The 18,111-nt window shown below is 34.6% G+C and overlaps 1 protein-coding gene across 5 annotated transcripts in view; it reads left to right on the top strand.

Moving 5' to 3' along the window:
- Positions 1 to 16,619, top strand: part of LOC115209859 (potassium channel subfamily T member 1) — a 203,159-nt gene extending 186,540 nt beyond the window's left edge. For 3 of the 5 annotated variants that reach the window (XM_036501531.1, XM_029778431.2, XM_029778433.2), the window contains 4 exons: positions 4,006 to 4,185; positions 7,717 to 7,894; positions 9,358 to 9,442; positions 15,400 to 16,619. In XM_036501531.1, the coding sequence (XP_036357424.1) occupies positions 4,006 to 4,185; positions 7,717 to 7,894; positions 9,358 to 9,442; positions 15,400 to 15,499 (543 nt within the window). In that variant the 3' untranslated portion in view covers positions 15,500 to 16,619. Of the gene's footprint in view, positions 1 to 4,005; positions 4,186 to 7,716; positions 7,895 to 9,357; positions 9,443 to 15,399 lie in introns of those variants that run through there. The other 2 variants (XM_029778432.2, XR_004998398.1) reach the window with 2 other exon arrangements.
- Positions 16,620 to 18,111: the final 1,492 nt, after the last annotated feature.

Genomic DNA, 18,111 nt, shown 5'->3' with positions numbered 1-18,111 from the left:
ACCCACAATGATAATATACATTGTGTAGGTTATTTAGCAAGCCAAGCCACCAACAACATCAGACTTTCTTCATAAGTCCAGTGGCAATAGGGAAAGAGACAATGGGGGTAGGTACAGGATGCTAGAGGAAGCCGCCAGCTTTCACCTGGCACACAAGTAGCCATAGGGTGAGGGTCATTTTCCAGAGATCTGGAGCAGATGTGGATTTTTTTATGACATAAAATACATTGAACTAAGATCACTGTGCAGCTGTGTCTTGCTGAACCAACATTCATTGAAGGAATGAGAGTCTAGTTCATTCCATAATGTGTGTGTGTGTGTGTGTGTGTGAACATGTGTGGTGAGTGTATTTATGTTTACAAAATCAACATTTTGTTGTGTAACAGGCTTAAAAATAAGTACTAGGGTTTGATATACTCACATAAATCCTTGAAGATGGTCTCCTAGTAGGCAGAGCCCTATGACTGAAAACTATAAGAGGGAAAAATACTCTATGTAAGATTACATTAACAATTTATAATTAAAAGTTATTAACTAACGAGGGAACTGGTTCATCATCATTTGACCAACTAGAAATAGTAACCAGCAATCAGATCATACTCTACCATCTTAGAAAAGAAGAACACATAAGATGCTGTAGTCCTAGGTACAATATATTTGGGTAAAAAAACAGACTGTTCTTAGCAGGAATATCTATCATGATCCTGGGACGTAGCCAGCCCACTTATGCATACCTTTCCTTCTTGTGACACAAAACTTACTTGTGAAGACCTGTTGAGGCAAGTGAAAATCAAAATCAAAATCGATCAACATTAATGGAAATTGTAGCTGTGATACCAGTGCCGGTGGCACGTAAGAGAACCATCTGAATGTGGCCATTGTCAGCGCTGCCCCGACTGGCCTCCGTGCCGGTGGCACGTAAAAAGCACCATCCGATTGTGGCCATTTGCCAGCCTCATCTGGCCCCCGTGCTGGTGGTACGTAAAAAGCACCATCCGATCGTGGCTGTTTGCCAGCCTCGTCTGGCACCTGTGCAGGTGGCACGTAAAAAGCACCCACTACACTCACGGAGTGGTTGGCGTTAGGAAGGGCATCCAGCTGTAGAAACACTGCCAGATCAGACTGGAGCCTGGTGCAGCCTTCTGGCTTCCCAGACCCCAGTTGAACCGTCCAACCCATGCTAGCATGGAAAGCGGACGCTAAACGATGATGATGATGATGATAGGTCATAGGTTGATCTGGGTCATGTGCTATAAAGCACAAATACCATGGAAACTACAAAGAATCAGGAATGTGAGAATTCCAAAGAAAAATTTCATTCAAACATCGTTTCTTTATAGTTTTTTTTTACCTATTATATGTTTTACCTATTATATGTTTTTACCTATTATATGTTATGTTATGGGGAGAGTCATTCTCTTTTAGTGCCTTATTTTTTAACACACTCACCGGTAAAATTTCCACTTATTTCTTATTTTTATTTTCTAAAATTTTCCTTGCATCTTGCAACCTTTCCAATAGTTTTGACTCTCTTAAACACTCTCTTACCGGTGAGTGTGTTAAATAATAAGGCACTAAAAGAGAATGATTCTCCCCAGACACAACAGAATATGCTTCAACACACAAACTCATATAAAGAATCTTGCAAACCAAATCCAAAAACGAAATATTATATGTTAGTTTGAGAAGAAACTCTAAATAGATTGTTTAGAACCTTTTGGAGAGAGACTGGGGAAATAAGTGTTCAACTGAAATCCTGAAAAGTTGGCAAACAGAAAAGATTATGGAAGGCTACAGCTGTTGGGGAGAAATATAAGTGAAGAGTGTGTGAATAAGTGGAAGAGAGTCAGGTACATTTTGTACATTTTCAGAGTAACATCCTATATCTATTTTAAATCTTTAAATTTCTTCTTTGTTATTTTAGACCTTAGCTATGATATTTTACAATCTACAAAAAAATTTATACTTTTATTAGCAAAGGATCATATTTCTATTATTTAATAACAAAGGTTGTTGATCTTGCAATAGCAAAGCAGGTAGACTTTATTTTTAAAGGTAAATTGAGAGAAATACTAATGTGTGAGCAAGAAATGGAATATATGAGGAATTTGATAGATATGCGATATCATCATCATCATCATCGTTTAATGTCTGTTCTCCATGCTAGCATGGGTTGGACAGTTCGACCCGGATCTGGAAAGCCAGAAGGCTGCACCAGGCTCCAGTCTGATCTGGCAGTGTTACTACAGCTGGATGCCCTTACTAACGCCAACCACTCCATTCCAACCCCTATCATTAAGACATATGTATATGTGTATATGGAGGCGCAATGGCCCAGTGGTTAGGGCAGCGGTCTCATGGTCGGAGGATCATGGTTTCAATTCCCAGACCAGGTGTTGTGTATATTTATTGAGTGAAAACACCTAAAAGCTCCACGAGGCTCTAGCAGGGGTTGGTGGCGACCCCGGTTGTACTCTTTCTCTCAATCTCTCTTCCTGTTTCTTGAGTAATGCTGCGATGGACTGGCGTCCCGTCCGACTGGGGGGAACACATGCGCCACAGAAACCGGGAAACCGGGCCCATGAGCCTGGCTAGGTTTGAAAAGGGCGACATTTTTTATATGTGTATATGAATAGGAATAACACCTGTTTTTATAAACTGCTGCAGGTAAGTAAAAAAGGGATTTCGTGCAAAAAAATTCATGATGATGATTTAGAAAATAACAGTAGCTTTGTTGTAGTTGTCATTATCTTTACCGTCCTTGTAACTATGACAATGAATTGTAATGCATGTTAAGTAAATGTTTTACCAGGTACAACATATTTCACGAGATATAACATCTCTATGCTATCTGAGAGCAGTTTGTGACAGCCTGCACATGCTCAATCCCATTGGTTGTCTGTTGCTTTGATTTGTGGAGGCACATGGCCTAGTGGTTAGAGCAGCGGACCCGCAGTCGAGGGATCGCGGGTTCGAATCTCAGACCGGACGATGTGTGTGTTTATGAGCAAAAACACCTAAGCTCCATGCAGCTCGGGCAGAAGGTAATGGCGAACTTCTGCTGATTCTTTTGCCACAACTTTCTCTCACTCTTTCCTCCTGCATCTAGCAGCTCACCTGCGATGGACCGGCGTCCCGTCCAGGTGGGGAACCTATATGCCAAGAAACTGAGAAACCGGCCCTTATGAGCCAGGCATGACTTGAGAAGGAACAAACAACCACAACATTGCTTTGATTTGTCTGCAAACTTTGTTCAGGATTGTAATAGAGATAAGCGATGTAATTTTATTTAGTGCCTAGATTAAAATTTTCAAGATTTAATGCAAAGTTGACTAGAACAACTGATGTTGAAGTATCATTGAGTGTATGTCTTGATTCAAGGGTAATAATTGGTTTAAGGTAATATATTAATGATGTTCTAGTTCACTACTTTTGTATCAAGACGTTTACAGGTGACTGAACATAATTTTCATAAGCAGTGTAAGTTGAAGCAAATTACGACCATATCCTGATGATTTTTGAATATTTTGTTTAGTAGGTAATCACTTGCTGAACTGGCTGGTGTTTGCTTAGTGGCTAAGAGTCTAAAGATCAAACAATGACTGGTCATAATCCAAGTAAAACCTGTGGACCATAAAAAGAATAATATTTTCCATATTTAAGTTATACAGTATAATCACTTTTTAAGAATTCAATTTATTAAATCCCATATGTTGCTTGAAAGAGGTTGACATGCTGATGTGATGTGTAGAATTTTAGTCTCTATAGAGGGACTTGGTAGAAAATGATATTGTACATGTATAGAGGAGAACTTTATTTTCAGACTAGTGGATAACTTTTGATTCTTTTAATTTTTTGTGTGGATGAGAGGTGTGTTTTAAGCCAAGATTTAGACTGTTATGTGGTTAGACTTTTATGATAAAGGAAATTTTATAGTTATGAATAAAAACTTTTGTTGTTAGTACTCATTATTTTGGTGATAATTAATATGGTTTTTACTTTCAGATTCAAGTTCGGAAAAGTACTTTGCATAAATTGACAACTTATGGAGAATTGTATAAGCATTTATGTGAAACAGTTGGAGAAATACCAATTGCTTTATATAGATCAGAACCTATTAATCCTGTAAAGCAACATTCTTTTAAAGTTAAAGAAGTAAGCAAATATAAGAGGTTATATATAAAGGTACATCAAGTAATTACTAGATGTGAGATTAAAAACATCAAAAATTTAACCATAAAATTTGTAACTCCTTATTTAAGAGATTAAAATATTTTTCTATTATGGTTTAATTAAACTCTAATTTAAAGGGTGCCTTTTTAGTTATAAAAATTTTGTAATATATATGCAAGATAAATTTTTTAAATTCTAATATTCTTCCTTAAATTTAAACCAGTAAACTACGAATCACCTTTTGAAAGCTTTGTAAGAGATGTACACTCATGATTATATAACTACTGATTTAAAAACTTAACATTTTACCCTTACTCCCTAACTACCCCACCCCCACCCCTGTATACTATCAAGAAAGGATTTTTTTTTCCTTAAATTAAATCTTGAATCAATAGCTTCTGTGAAATTATTGTTTCTTGCATAAGCATGAAGCTTGATATTTGTTTAGTGAGAAAGGGTAAACTGTGATCGTTATACATTTCTCAAGAATGTTTATATAAATGGTTTTGTGATTAGAATTAAATCACAGACTCAGGGAACTGAAAGAATTTCTATGGAGTTTATCCTTAGTTACCTCAAATAATGTTCTTTGAGTAATACATTTTCATTTTGAAGAATAGAATGTAATATCAATTTTAGTATTTGACTAAATAACTAAAAATTGAGGAAGTAAACTTCAGCACAAATAATAAAATTAACTCTTTTGAAGGAAATTGATTTTTCTCACATTTTAAATAGATTACGAGTTGTTTTTTTTTTGTATTTTGCATGTTGTAATCATTGCTAAAACATCTCAAAAATCTATGTTTGTAGCTTGTTGTCATTCATTGAATAACATATTTTCTATAAAAACAAATTAATTTTGTATACTTTTCTTTTTCATGATATTAAATTCTTGGGGTAATGAATATTAAGATAATTATCTCCAGTTTTGATATAAATGATTTTTTATTTAAAATATAAAAACATGAATGTTACTGAAATGACCATTTCAACTTCCAGAAGTTGAATTTTATAATTTCACCAAATAATATGAAATTGAATAAAAATTTTCAGAAAATGTATCAGAAATACATTTACGTGTTAAAAGTAGAACATCTTTGAACCGCTTCTGATTTACCATATATTTTTAAGGCAGCTGTTTATTGAGGTTTCTTTCCTGTGATATCATCATTTCTACTCTCCCCAAGCATAATACAGAGGTATATGCATAATTCTGAATCTGACTATCTCAAAGGGAAATTTTATTTTATTAAAAATCACAGATTCACACATATATCTGTAGAAAATGTTTGAATGGCCAATAAAAAGTATATATATTACTTACAACGATGGAGAGACAGAGGATTCATAAGTTCCTTTGAAAGAATTCCTTTTAGACTGAAATTTATTAAGCCACTTGGAAATTATAGCTTGAATAAAGGAGGCTTCATTCAAGGGACACATTGTCAAGATTAGAGTATTTGATGTTGATATTTTAAAATCCTATGGATCATGTTGTATAGGAGTAAGCTAATATCTCGCTATGCTATATTGTAAGATTCTAGATGACTATGGACAAGCATTGGCTAAAGACTAGCATAATATTTCTTTTAGAATTAGTCCAAAAGTCTTGTTTACCTAATCTAATTAGTGATAGTACCAGGATCAGCTGAAAAATTTGTAGGCTTACTACGATACATTTAAGGAATGTGACCAAATGAAGTTTATTTTTCAACATAGTCTCCCCTGTGGTCAATACATTTCTTCCACTGGTGTTCCAGTGCTTGGATCCCATTGGTGAAGAAGCTTTCATCCTGTTGGTCAGAAAAGTTATCAGCAGGAGACATGACATCATCATCATCATTATCATCACTGCAACACTGGTTCCCAGCCAAATGTTTTCTCATGTTGGGGAACAGATGGGGGTAAAATCAGAAGAATAGGGAGAGTGATAAATCAGTTCAAAGTCACAATTATGCACAGTAACCATTGACGCCAAGGAGTTGTGCGCTGGAGTATTGTCCTAACGAAACAAAATCCCTTTTGTCAATTTTCATGGGTGTTTGGTCTTGATAACCTTTTGTAACTCCCTCAGCGAGTTGGTATAGTACTCTCTATTGATGGTGTGACCCTTTTGAAGATAGTCAATAGAGACAATGCCTTTTACATACCAAAAAACTGAAGCCCTCACCTTCCCTGCAGATGAAATTACCTTGGCCTTCTTTAGAGCAGGTGAGAAGATCTTTTTCTACTGCAAGGATTGTCTCATGTCTCTGGCTCAAAGTGATGAAGCCAACACTCATCCTGGGTAGGAAAATACTCAAAGAAACCAGCTGGATCTGCCTCAAACAATGTCAGATTTTCTTGTGATGTGATCAGCCTGGTGTGCTTTTGATCAGGTACCAGATGTGACACTCACCGAGCAGAAAGCTTTGTCATGCCAAGTTCATTGTGCAGAATATTCTCAATTCTGCCATGGGCTATGCTAATAGCTTTGGTTATTTGATTTATAGTCAATGGCCTCTCATCCATCACTATGTGGTAAACAACCAATGTCTTCCTTGATGGTGGCAGTTTCAGGACATCCAGACCTTGGGTCTTCTCTAGGAATTCTTTCCCGTCATAAATTCAGCTGCCCCCTTTTGTACTATTGATAAAATTGGAGTGTCATCTCCTAATGTAACAACCATTTTTCTGCAGGTATTTGATAACAACATGATGCCAAACTTTGTCCATTTTCAGTAGAAGTCTCTAATAGTTACTTTTGAAGTAAGCTAAGATCTCTTGTCTTTGCTGATGAAAAGAATTGTGGAAAACCTACATGAAGAAATAACGACTTGCCATATCTAATTAGTTGTAATAGTTAATTACTTTTAATAACAGTTTCTGATTTAAACACTAGATCAGTAGTTATGTGAGAAAGTGGCTACTTGATTACACTGCCTCCAGCACTTGATTGATGCTTTATTTTCTTGAACCAGGAGGGATGAAAAGTAACATTGGCCTCAGCTGTATTTAAACTCAAAATGAAAATGATTTAAACTCAAAATACCACAAGGTGTTATTCCAAGGTTCTAACAATTCTTCACAATCCACAACCCTTTATTTTGAATAATAATTCTATTGTAATGCAGTCTTTTACCACTGGTGTATTTGTCTTTAGATGATGGTTGTCACTCTGGCATATATTGTTATATTCTGAAGTCGTTGATAGAATGATTCTATTCTGAAGTCATCAATAGAATGGTTCTATCTGGCACTGTACAATCTCCAGTTGTAAGTGTTACTATCCTCAAATGGTTGGATTGTTATAATGTCCACTCAGTATCAAAGTATAATTACTATATCAGCACAGACACGACTATCAACACAGTCTACACGTACTCTCGACTGTCTTCTGTCGACCAGCTACTGGTCTATTTATAATGGCTGGCTACTACCACTTTTTACCGGAAGGGGTCTACAGTTTCACTATACAACAAAATTTCAAGTTAATTATTATATATTATATGTAAACCACTTTTCATTCATCAAGTAATATGTTGATTTTATTTTTGCAAGGGAGAAGTAATGAACAATTCACTGAAAATCAAAAATTCGTTTTCTGAACAAGATATGGCCAAACCAAATTTAAGCAAAAGAAGACAATCTTGGAGGATAACTACTAATGATAAACCTGATATTGCTAGTATTGTAACTGCAAGAATGGGTTGTTTGGATATGAAAACAACAGATTATAGTAAGTCTTTTCCTGTTGTAATCATTGTAAAATGATTAATTAAATTTTAGTCTCTGGTGCAACTGGTAAAAAAGTAACTGGTTGTTATTGGAGTTGTTGGTCATCATTGATCTATGATCAAACAAACATTTCAGCTATGATCCCATCTTTTTAGGATTATTAAAGCTACATTATTTAAGTTTAATTTGTCAAAATATTTTTGTCGCTTTGAGACCGTGACCTGTTCACTGACAAAAATCCATGCTGCATCAGATGCAGCACGGATTTTTGTCAGTGAACAGGTCACGGTCTCAAAGCGACAAAAATATTTTGACAAATTAAACTTAAATGTTGAAGTGAATCAAACGGCTTTTGTGTGTTTCTTAAATGGCTTACAAACACCTTCCATGCTGCAATTGTTTTCGTTCCAGCACACGATCTCAGATCAAATCACTTGCTATGCGAGTACATCTCCGTAAAGCTACATTGTCTAACGAATCCTTGCCTTTTTATGTTTAAAGAATTTGTTGTTAAATATTTATGGGCCTGAGAAAGTGACAAAGGCAACAGTCCTGGATTTTCTTGTTATGTTTTGTTTTGGGTAGTTTAAATCTGTTTTTGGATGCATAAATATCATCACCTGGCAGTGGGGGCTAGAGGCTTCATTGAAAAGAAAATGACAACACTTTTCAAAAGAAGATTTTTTTTTCTAGCCCTGAGCTGCGTAAACTAATAAGGAGAGTATAGGAGGTGGTCGAAAAAGCTAGCTTCTATATATGGCTGAAGCGGGAAAACCGAAAATGGCTTGAAAGTCATAAACACGCCGATGGGAAATAACATCATTAGGTGAGACAAACTGACTGACAGGTGACGGTCGTTTAGAAAAAGCGCGGGCTAAAACCACGCACCTTCACTAGTCAGTTAAGGTGAGACAGTGTCATGTGACAACTTGCTGGGGCTGCCTGCTGGAGCCTATGTGGCAGGTATTTAAAGGGAAAAATTTGACAAGACAGTCAGTCACTGGCTGACACTCGCTGACGATACATTGAAGAGGCCAGGGAACAGAAGAAAGAAGATGTGCACCCAACACCAGAGCTGAAGACACCTCCGAAAGCGGGTTGCCCTGCCACGTCAAAACAGTAGAGGAGTAGGGGCCAAAACCGGATGTGGTTCCTCCTGATATTGTCTTGAGCTAACTGGATCCTATAAAGGAGCTGTTGTGGTAGCAGACCACGAAACACGGTTGTAATTCCCCCTTTTGCCAGAGATCACTTACTTTTCCAGTGTTTAGTTTCTGTTTTACGCACATGTATCACTTTTGTATTTCTTCCATGTGTTATATTTAACTGCTTGATGCTACATTCAAAGTTACTCAGTTTGTGTTAAGTAAAGATTTGCTTCAGCAAACATGCCACATATTGTGGAGTTATAAAAAATATTCAAATGATTAAAATGATTTAATATTTTTGGAACTGTATTTGCAGATCAATTTAACAAAGAGAAAAACATTCATTCATATATAATATTGAATCCTTCTGTTAACTGTCGGTTGAAAAATGGAGATCTTATGTAAGTATTACAAAATTACCAAGACTTAAGCAAAATGATTGTTTAAATTACATATAACATAATCCCTCATGTGGTAAACATAGTCCCTTATTTGGTTGGCCCAGGGCTATAGTAGAAGACACTTGCCCAAGGTGCTATACTGTGGGATTGAACTCAGAACCATGTGGTTGGGTAGCAAGCTTCTTATCACACAGCCATACCTTGTGTGTGTGTGTGTGTGTGTGTGTGTGTGTGCGTGTGTATATGTGTGTGTGTGCATGTGTATGTATATGTGTGTGTGTGTGTGTGTGTGTGTGTGTGTTTCTGTGTATTAAACAACAGTACCTTTGTTGAGCTAATTCCCTTTATGTCATAATCCAGACATTGTCATTCATTAGAGAGAGAGATCGATAAAATAAGTTCTAATTTAAATACTGGGATTAGTATAATTAATTAAAACACTCAAAGACAGTGTTGCAACATAACTGCAGGCTAATGACTGAAACAAGTAAAAGAACTTTTTCTTGTCAATATTTGACTCTACCTGTTCCTAACAAGCTTTATCATTATATTGTTTTATCATGTCATTGGGTTCCCATTCACAAATGGAAACTACCAATTAAAGTCAAGTAAATGAAGGAATCTCTTTGCTGCCACAGAACCTATTAGAAACTGTTGTAAAATTCTCTCAAATAATATCTTAAAAAAGAAGGACGCAGATAAAATAGTCCTTAGAAAATGGAAGGATATCTTTATATATAAATGTGAAGTTGTGTGAGTGTCTGTCTCCTACGATTTAGATTCCTAACTACTCCCACATTTTGCAGTGCAGTTTAACCAAAACTGGGTATCTTATAGTCGTGATTCATATCGAGCCCTTCTGGGTATTAGCGCGCGTCTATGATTTAAAAAAAATTACCATAATTTTTTCCCATTTTTAATGCATTTTTTGATATTATATAACGGAATTAACTCTCTAAAAATGCTTATATAGTTATTTCTCTTACAAACCCGAGCAACGCCGGGCGATGCTGCTAGTACTAAATAACATAGTTCTTAAGGATCTTATAGCTCTGCCTGAAAGGAGATCACCTTAGATAACGTAGACCTTGATACCTGGTGTCTGATTAAAATATTGGATGGTCATATTTGAAACATCTGTAATCATAAGATATTCAAGCTAAGTATTTGATTTAAGTAGAGTGTTATTCATATCACCTCAACAGTAAATCATTGTTGATAAAAAGAACTGGATGTAGCCTTATACAAAGTTCTACTAAACTAAAACAACTGAATATAATCAATTCTTTTTATCTTTTACCACTAATTTTTTAACGACTGAAATGTTAATTGATGTGATGCCATCAAGGTTTCTTTTTCTTTTGTTTGTTCTAAACTATATTTAACCGCGAGTATTAATCTTCACAATATTTATATAAAACAAGGGCAGTGAGCTGGTAGAAACGTTAGCATGCCGAGCAAAATGCTTAGCGGTATTTCGTCTGTCTTTACATTCTGAGTTCAAATTCCACCGAGGCAGACTTTGCCTTTCATCCTTTTGGGGTCGATAAATTAAGTACCAGTTACACACTGGGTTCGATGTAATCGACTTAATACCTATGTCTTTCCTTGTTTGTCCCCTCTGTGTTTAGCCCCTTGTGGGTAATAAAGAAATAGGTATTTCGTCTGTCTTTACATTCTGAGTTCAAATTCCACTGAGGTCGACTTTGCCTTTCATCCTTTTGGGGGTCGATAAACGAAGTACCAGTTGCATACTGGGGTCGATCTAATCGACTGGCATTCCTCCCCCAAAATTTTGGGCCTTGTGCCTAAAGTAGAAAAGAATGTTTATGTAAGACATCTTGGTTTCTAAACTGAGTTTTCTTTTAGGTTATCTATTGAGATATTAGTAGTTAGAACTAGATATGAAAATAATACAGTTTTTACCTCTAAATATATGTTTATTTCAAAATATACATGTAAGAAATACCTAATTATAGGTATTGGCATATATTCAGAATTTCTCACTTAGTATACATCAAGGAAGAGTTCTGCTGTATTTTTGTATCAGAAGTCCAATTGTGGCCATTTGCCAGCCTCGTCTGGCCCCCGTGCTGGTGGCACGTAAAAAGCACCATCCGATCGTGGCCGTTTGCCAGCCTTGTCTGGCACCTGTGCAAGTGGCATGTAAAAAGCACCCACTACACACACGGAGTGATTGGCATTAGGAAGGGCATCCAGCTGTAGAAACACTGCCAGATCAGACTGGGCCTGGCACAGCCTTCTGGCTTCCCAGACCCCAGTTGAACCATCCAACCCATGCTTGCATGGAAAACGGACGTTAAACAATGATGATGATGATGATGATGAAGTCATTACATTGCATCAAAACAATATCTTCATCATTAATCAAAGTGTATTAGATAGATAAGAAATATATCATTACACCAATTCAAACATTTTAAATATCCTTGCCGTTGTCGCCAACACCAACATCAACACCAACACCACCACGAACACACCACCACCTTCACTGCTGCCATCTACCACCATTTTGTGTCTTTACTTCTAACAAAAATTTTCAGATTACTAATATCTTATTATATCATCCATCAATAGGGACAGTATTCCCTTAGGCATCATCCACTTATATTTACATATTGCTACTGATAATTTGATTACATAAATAAGTGATCAACAGCCTCCATAAATCATCAAATTTGATCAGTTGGGGAGATAATAATTTGATGCTCAATTAGCCATATGAATCAGATTTGATAATTCCGTGACATACATTAAGCTTGGATTATAACATTGCTATTCATACATATGTACACACAGCAGACTATTTACCAAACATACATGTGTAATTAGGTAAATGTGTGTGTATTTGTAAATTAATGTATTTCAGCAACAACATGTCATAGGTAAATAAGCGTAGGAGTGGCTGTGTGGTAGTAGCTTGCTTACCAACCACATGGTTCTGGGTTCAGTCCCACTGCGTGGCACCTTGGGCAAGTGTCTTCTACTATAGCCTCGGGCCGAACAAAGCCTTGTGAGTGGATTTGGTAGAAAGGAAACTGAAAGAAGCCTGTCATATATATGTATATATATATATATATATATATATATATATTATATATATATATATATATATATATATATGTACGTGTGTGTATATGTTTGTGTGTCTGTGTTTGTCACCTCAACATTACTTGACAACCGATGGTGGTGTGTTTATGTCCCTGTAACTTAGCAGTTCGGCAAAAAGAGGCCGATAGAATAAGTACTAGGCTTATGAAGAATGAGTCCTAGGGTCGATTTGCTCAACTAAAGGCAGTGCTCCAGCATGGCAACAGTCAAATGACTGAAACAAGTAAAAAAGAGTATTTATTGGTTTGTGTGTTAGTAAGCACAAACTGGTATGTTAGTAAGCATACATTGGTGTGTTGATAAACATTTATCAGAGTGTTTTATGTGAGTCTGTTTATATGCTTAGCATGTGTGTGTGTGACATATAATATACTGGTAGATAAATTCCTTATTCACTTGAATTATTAGAATGAAAGATGCAAACAGTCATTAAATTGTAATTTGATCCATCCCACTTCCGACAAATCCTTAAAACAACTGGACTTGAATGTCTATACTTGCACACGCATGAACTGAAGCCCACCTACACATGAAAAGATCATAAAATGAATAGAATAGAATAAATAAATAAACATTCAACCACCTAAAACTTGCACAGGATTCACACTGTGCACATTCACGGATGTGCATGTGCGCATGCACACACACACACTCACCACACACACACACACACACACACACACACATGCATTCACACACACATATCCTTTTGTTCTCTCTCAAATAGCTTTTCACTAATCTTTATATATAAAAGTGAAGTTGTGTGTCTGTCTCCTATGATTTAGATTCCTAACTACTCCCACAATTTGCGGTGCAGTGTAACCAAAACCGGGTATCTTATAGTCGTGATTCATATCGAGCCCTTCGGGGTATTAGCGCGCGTCTACGATGAGTCTACGATTTAAAAAATAATTTACCATCATTTTTTTCCATTTTAATGCATTTTTTTCCATTTTAATGCATTTTTTTCCATTTTAATGCATTTTTTTCGCTATTATATAAGGGAAGTAACTCTCTAAAAATGTCTACGATGAGTCAACGATTTAAAAAAAAATTTACCATAATTTTTTTCCAGTTTTAATGCATTTTTTTGCTATTTTTTGGCTATAACTCTCTAAAAATGCTTATATAGTTATTTCCCTTACAAACCCGAGCAACACCGGGCAATACTGCTAGTATCCTTATAAATATAGAATCTGTAAACTAGGAGACAGACAGACCTGGAGTAAAGAGAGTGTATCATTGAGATCTTGAAAGGCAACAAAAAATACTCAAATAGACCTAGCTGATTGACTGACTGACCAAATAATTAATTATGCAATTGATTAGTTGATTGGTTAATTGCTTAACTAGTTGACTAGTTCGATGTATGGAGTTTATTAGGACCAGCCTGTGATGGTGGCTGCTGTCCATTGGTGTCCAATATTGACAAACAAATATCATCTTGAAAGAGATCCAGGCAACGGTTGACTGGGCCAGCCATTGGATATGGCTGAAGAGGAATGATGAAACCTGGCTGAGAGGTGATGATCCCCTAAATGAACTTGAGGTTGAATATTAGTCAGTCGAAACAGTAGGTGAGGCCTCATGTTAGCGAGTGGGGCCGATGCATTGTAAAGCTTGCCAATAAGTGCAGGAGTGGCTGTGTGGTAAGTAGTTTGCTTACTAATCACAAGGTTCCGGGTTCAGTCCCACTGCGTGGCACCTTGGGCAAGTGTATTCTGCTATAGCATCGGGCCGACCAAAGCCTTGTGACTGGATTTGGTAGACGGAAACTGAAAGAAGCCCGTCGCATATATATGTATATATATCTGTGTGTGTGCATTTGTGTGTCTGTGTTTGTCCCCAGAACATCGCTTGACAACCGATGCTGGTGTATTTGCATCCCCATAACTTAGCGGTTCAGCATAAGAGACTGATAGAATAAGTACTAGGTTTACAAAGAATAAGTTTTTGGGGTCGCAGTCAAATGACTGAAACAAGTAAAAGAGTAAAGAGTAATAGGAAGGCCCTCCAAACGCCTTCCTATAGACAAGCTTTACAGAGCATCAGCCCCTGATGACTCCTGAAACCTGGCATTCTGTATATGGAGCTTTTGACTGACTGTGCTTGCACTAGCAACCTGTTTACAAGTTTCTAAGAAGTGAAATAGAACCAGTGTGTGTATGTTTGTTAATAGGGATAATGGCTCCCTCAAATACAGTGAAATAGTTAAGATATTTTTCCTGATATATATTATCTAATTAAAATGGCTATAAAATGGAAGTGAAACTACATTTATCCAGTTTTCAAATTGTTAGCCACTACACACATTTTGTTCTCCTTGTTTTGTCTGTGTCACTATCTGCAGAAGAGCATAGGCTCGAAACATAAAAGACTTTTTCTATTCCTGAGCATTATACTAATACATCTGTTTGTTTTGTACACCACCGGGCTTCGTCTTTTGTTTTTTTTCGTAAATTCTCCCTATAAATAATGGTAAGAATATATATGAACACTTTTGAAGCATTGTAAAATTTGAAAACTTCAGTATTGACATACACTTTGTTAACTTTTCTAATGACAAAAATATAACCAGTGACATTGTTATAATTGTTATTAAGTTTTCACTTGTATATTTCTAATTTGTAAGATATTTAAGCTAATTATTACTTTCCCTTTTTTCGGATGATATTTCACTTACTTGAAATTATCTGTTAGCTAATATTCCATATTCTAAAAGTAGAATATTAGAAAATGAAAATTATATCTAATGGAAATTATATGAAATATTTTTGAAAGCAAATTAGATATTAAATGGGACTTATATTTCTTTTTAATTCTAGCTATGTTATCCAACCTGCAGAAAGACAAGCAACTCCAGTGGGCATGAAAAAGAGGAATACCTTATCAATTGATAAAGGGAGTGAATCCATTAGATTATAATATCATTAATATTGCACTGCTACCACAGTATCAATTTCATCTCATTTATTTTATTTTCAAATATTACTTAAAAAAAGAATTGTCATAATAATTCTAAAAGAAAGCAATCTTTTTTGAAAATAAGTTCCAAAAACTAAACAATAAGTACATCCATCAATATTACTGATTAATACTGCTGATACAATTTTCCTAAATATAAATTTGGAATGCATGATCAAACTGTGTGTGCATGTGTTATCATATATGCTTCTTGATGTTATTGTTTGTTGCAGCAATACAGCAAAAATGCAAGTAATTTCTTCTTTTTTTTTCTGTAAATATTTATAAACCTCAGAAGCACTTTTGTTTTGAATTGTAGATAATGTTAAGAAAAAAAAATTATTTTTATGAATTATAATGAAAATTACTTTTAAGAAGTACTTTTTAAAATCCATAGAATTTGTAATCCATACAGCATTATTAAGAATATTTCTATAAAATGATGCATCCTTCAGTTCATGAAATTAAAAGAAGTACTGTATTTTTTTTCCCCCTTTTTTTTATTTTTATTTTTATGCAAATGAAGGTATATTGCTCTGCATGTGGAGCTGAAAATAAGTACAACTTCCACTCGGCAGTTAGCAGTAGAACATCCATCTGTAGAAATAATTTTCTTACAACAAATTGATACTTAATCATTTTCAATCCTAGAATAATAATAATAATAATCATAATAATAATAATAATAATAATAATAATAATAATAATGAAATTATTGTATACTGTGCTCAGGTGCACCGCAAGAAGAAATAAGTTCAAAACATTTCCTTTTGTAAAATGCTGGCAAAATTAACTTTGTCTGAAGCAAGCTTTACTTCATAATTAGATAGATATGGAGTTAAAACTATATTAAAGAATCAAGAACATGGAAAGCAAAGTATATTCTGACATGAAGTAAAAAAATATTAACTGATGAGGAATATTATTTTCACTGACAAGAACAGAATACAACTTGCAAGAAGCAGAAAACACAGAAAAATTGTACTGGTAATGGTATCGAGCAGTGGTTCTCAACCATTGTTCTCCTATGGATCCTTTCAATTCCTATTTTACTCTCCTGGACCCTCATAACCATTCCATTTAGAAAAAAAAAGACCCTATTATATTTTTATAATTATTTTAGGAATTTTATAAAAAGTTGTTAAAATATTTTGCCTATTGTTGTATTTTAACCAATAAATTTAACATAAATTTTAGCAATAAAATCTTATGTGGACCCCACTCCAAGGGTCATATGTTGAGAATCACTGATCTTTAGTAATATATATGCTGACAAATAGTGCAAAGCAAACTGAGTATGGAGTTGTCTCCCATACATTCTGATTAACTGTGACTCCTATTAAATATATCTCACTACATAAATATCAAATATATTTCGTCTTTGTTGTTTTTTCCTAGCTTTTTTTTTTGTAGTTATGATTTACTTAAAAAATTTTGAAAACTAAGGAATATATTATACACTATCTTTAATATTTCTCAACTCTAAAAAAACACAGCAAACACAATTGTTATTGGAAGAGAGAAATTTGTTTATTATAGCAGCCAAATTATTGGATTTTCCAATTCATATTATTTTGTTTCTTTATGTTTTTTCTGTATCAAATATTAATAAGTTTTTTCTTTTCTATTTCCCAAGTATTTATTCAAGAAAATATCCATAAACAAATGAAAAAATTATATGAATCATGCCTTATGTGTATAGAATTATAATTTTTTAATATTTTATACCTGAATGTATGTATATTGAAACATTTGGTTAGAGTATGATAATGCTGATTAAAATTGTCATTAGTATATTCTCCTAATTATATTGCTATTATTTTTAAGGTAGTATATTTGGTAGCAATATAAAAATGGTTGCCTTATAGTTCTAGTTCACTACCATATTGTTTCACTTATTTAAAGTGAAATCAAGCACACCCAATTAATTTATCCTTTGGAATTTTAACCAAAAATAATTTCTTAGACTCTGTGCACTTTACAAAATGCCATGTTTCAATTATCTATGATCTGAGTTCAAATACGTAGTTGACAAAGTAAACAAATGGATCACCCAACAAAAATACAAGAAAATAAATATTCTAAGCATTGCTTAGAAAGAGTTTTATTAAAAACAAAGCAAAGCATTATTATAAATGTGTTTGCAATGACACAAACTATATATAATGAGTGTTCTAAATACTCCTTCATTGACATCCCTATTTCCTCATCAAAAGCACTGAAGCTAGTTCTATATTTTATGATTATTAAAGAATTATTGATGAGGACTGCTTTAATAATGGTTTCAGAATGTATAATTCCAGGTATTTTTAGTACCCCTCCAAATATTTTGCATATCATAAAGAAACCATCATTTTAATTGCTGTCTTGTTTTAGAGAAAAGTTTTAGAAAGAAATAAAGAAATACATAAAACTCAATCTTTTGTTTTCATTCTGTTTCATTAAATTTATTGCATAAATGTACTAAGTTTGGATGTAACTTTACATTTATTAATGTAGGCAGAGAATTGGTAAACTTATCAAAATGTCAGATCTAATGCCTTGTGGTATTAGGTCATCAAGTATGAAATTTG

This window comes from Octopus sinensis, linkage group LG3 (genome assembly GCF_006345805.1).
Source record: "Octopus sinensis linkage group LG3, ASM634580v1, whole genome shotgun sequence".
Taxonomy (NCBI): Eukaryota; Metazoa; Mollusca; class Cephalopoda; order Octopoda; family Octopodidae; genus Octopus; species Octopus sinensis.
Note: the sequence above shows the minus strand (reverse complement) of the source record. Positions and strands in the feature narration are given on the sequence as shown.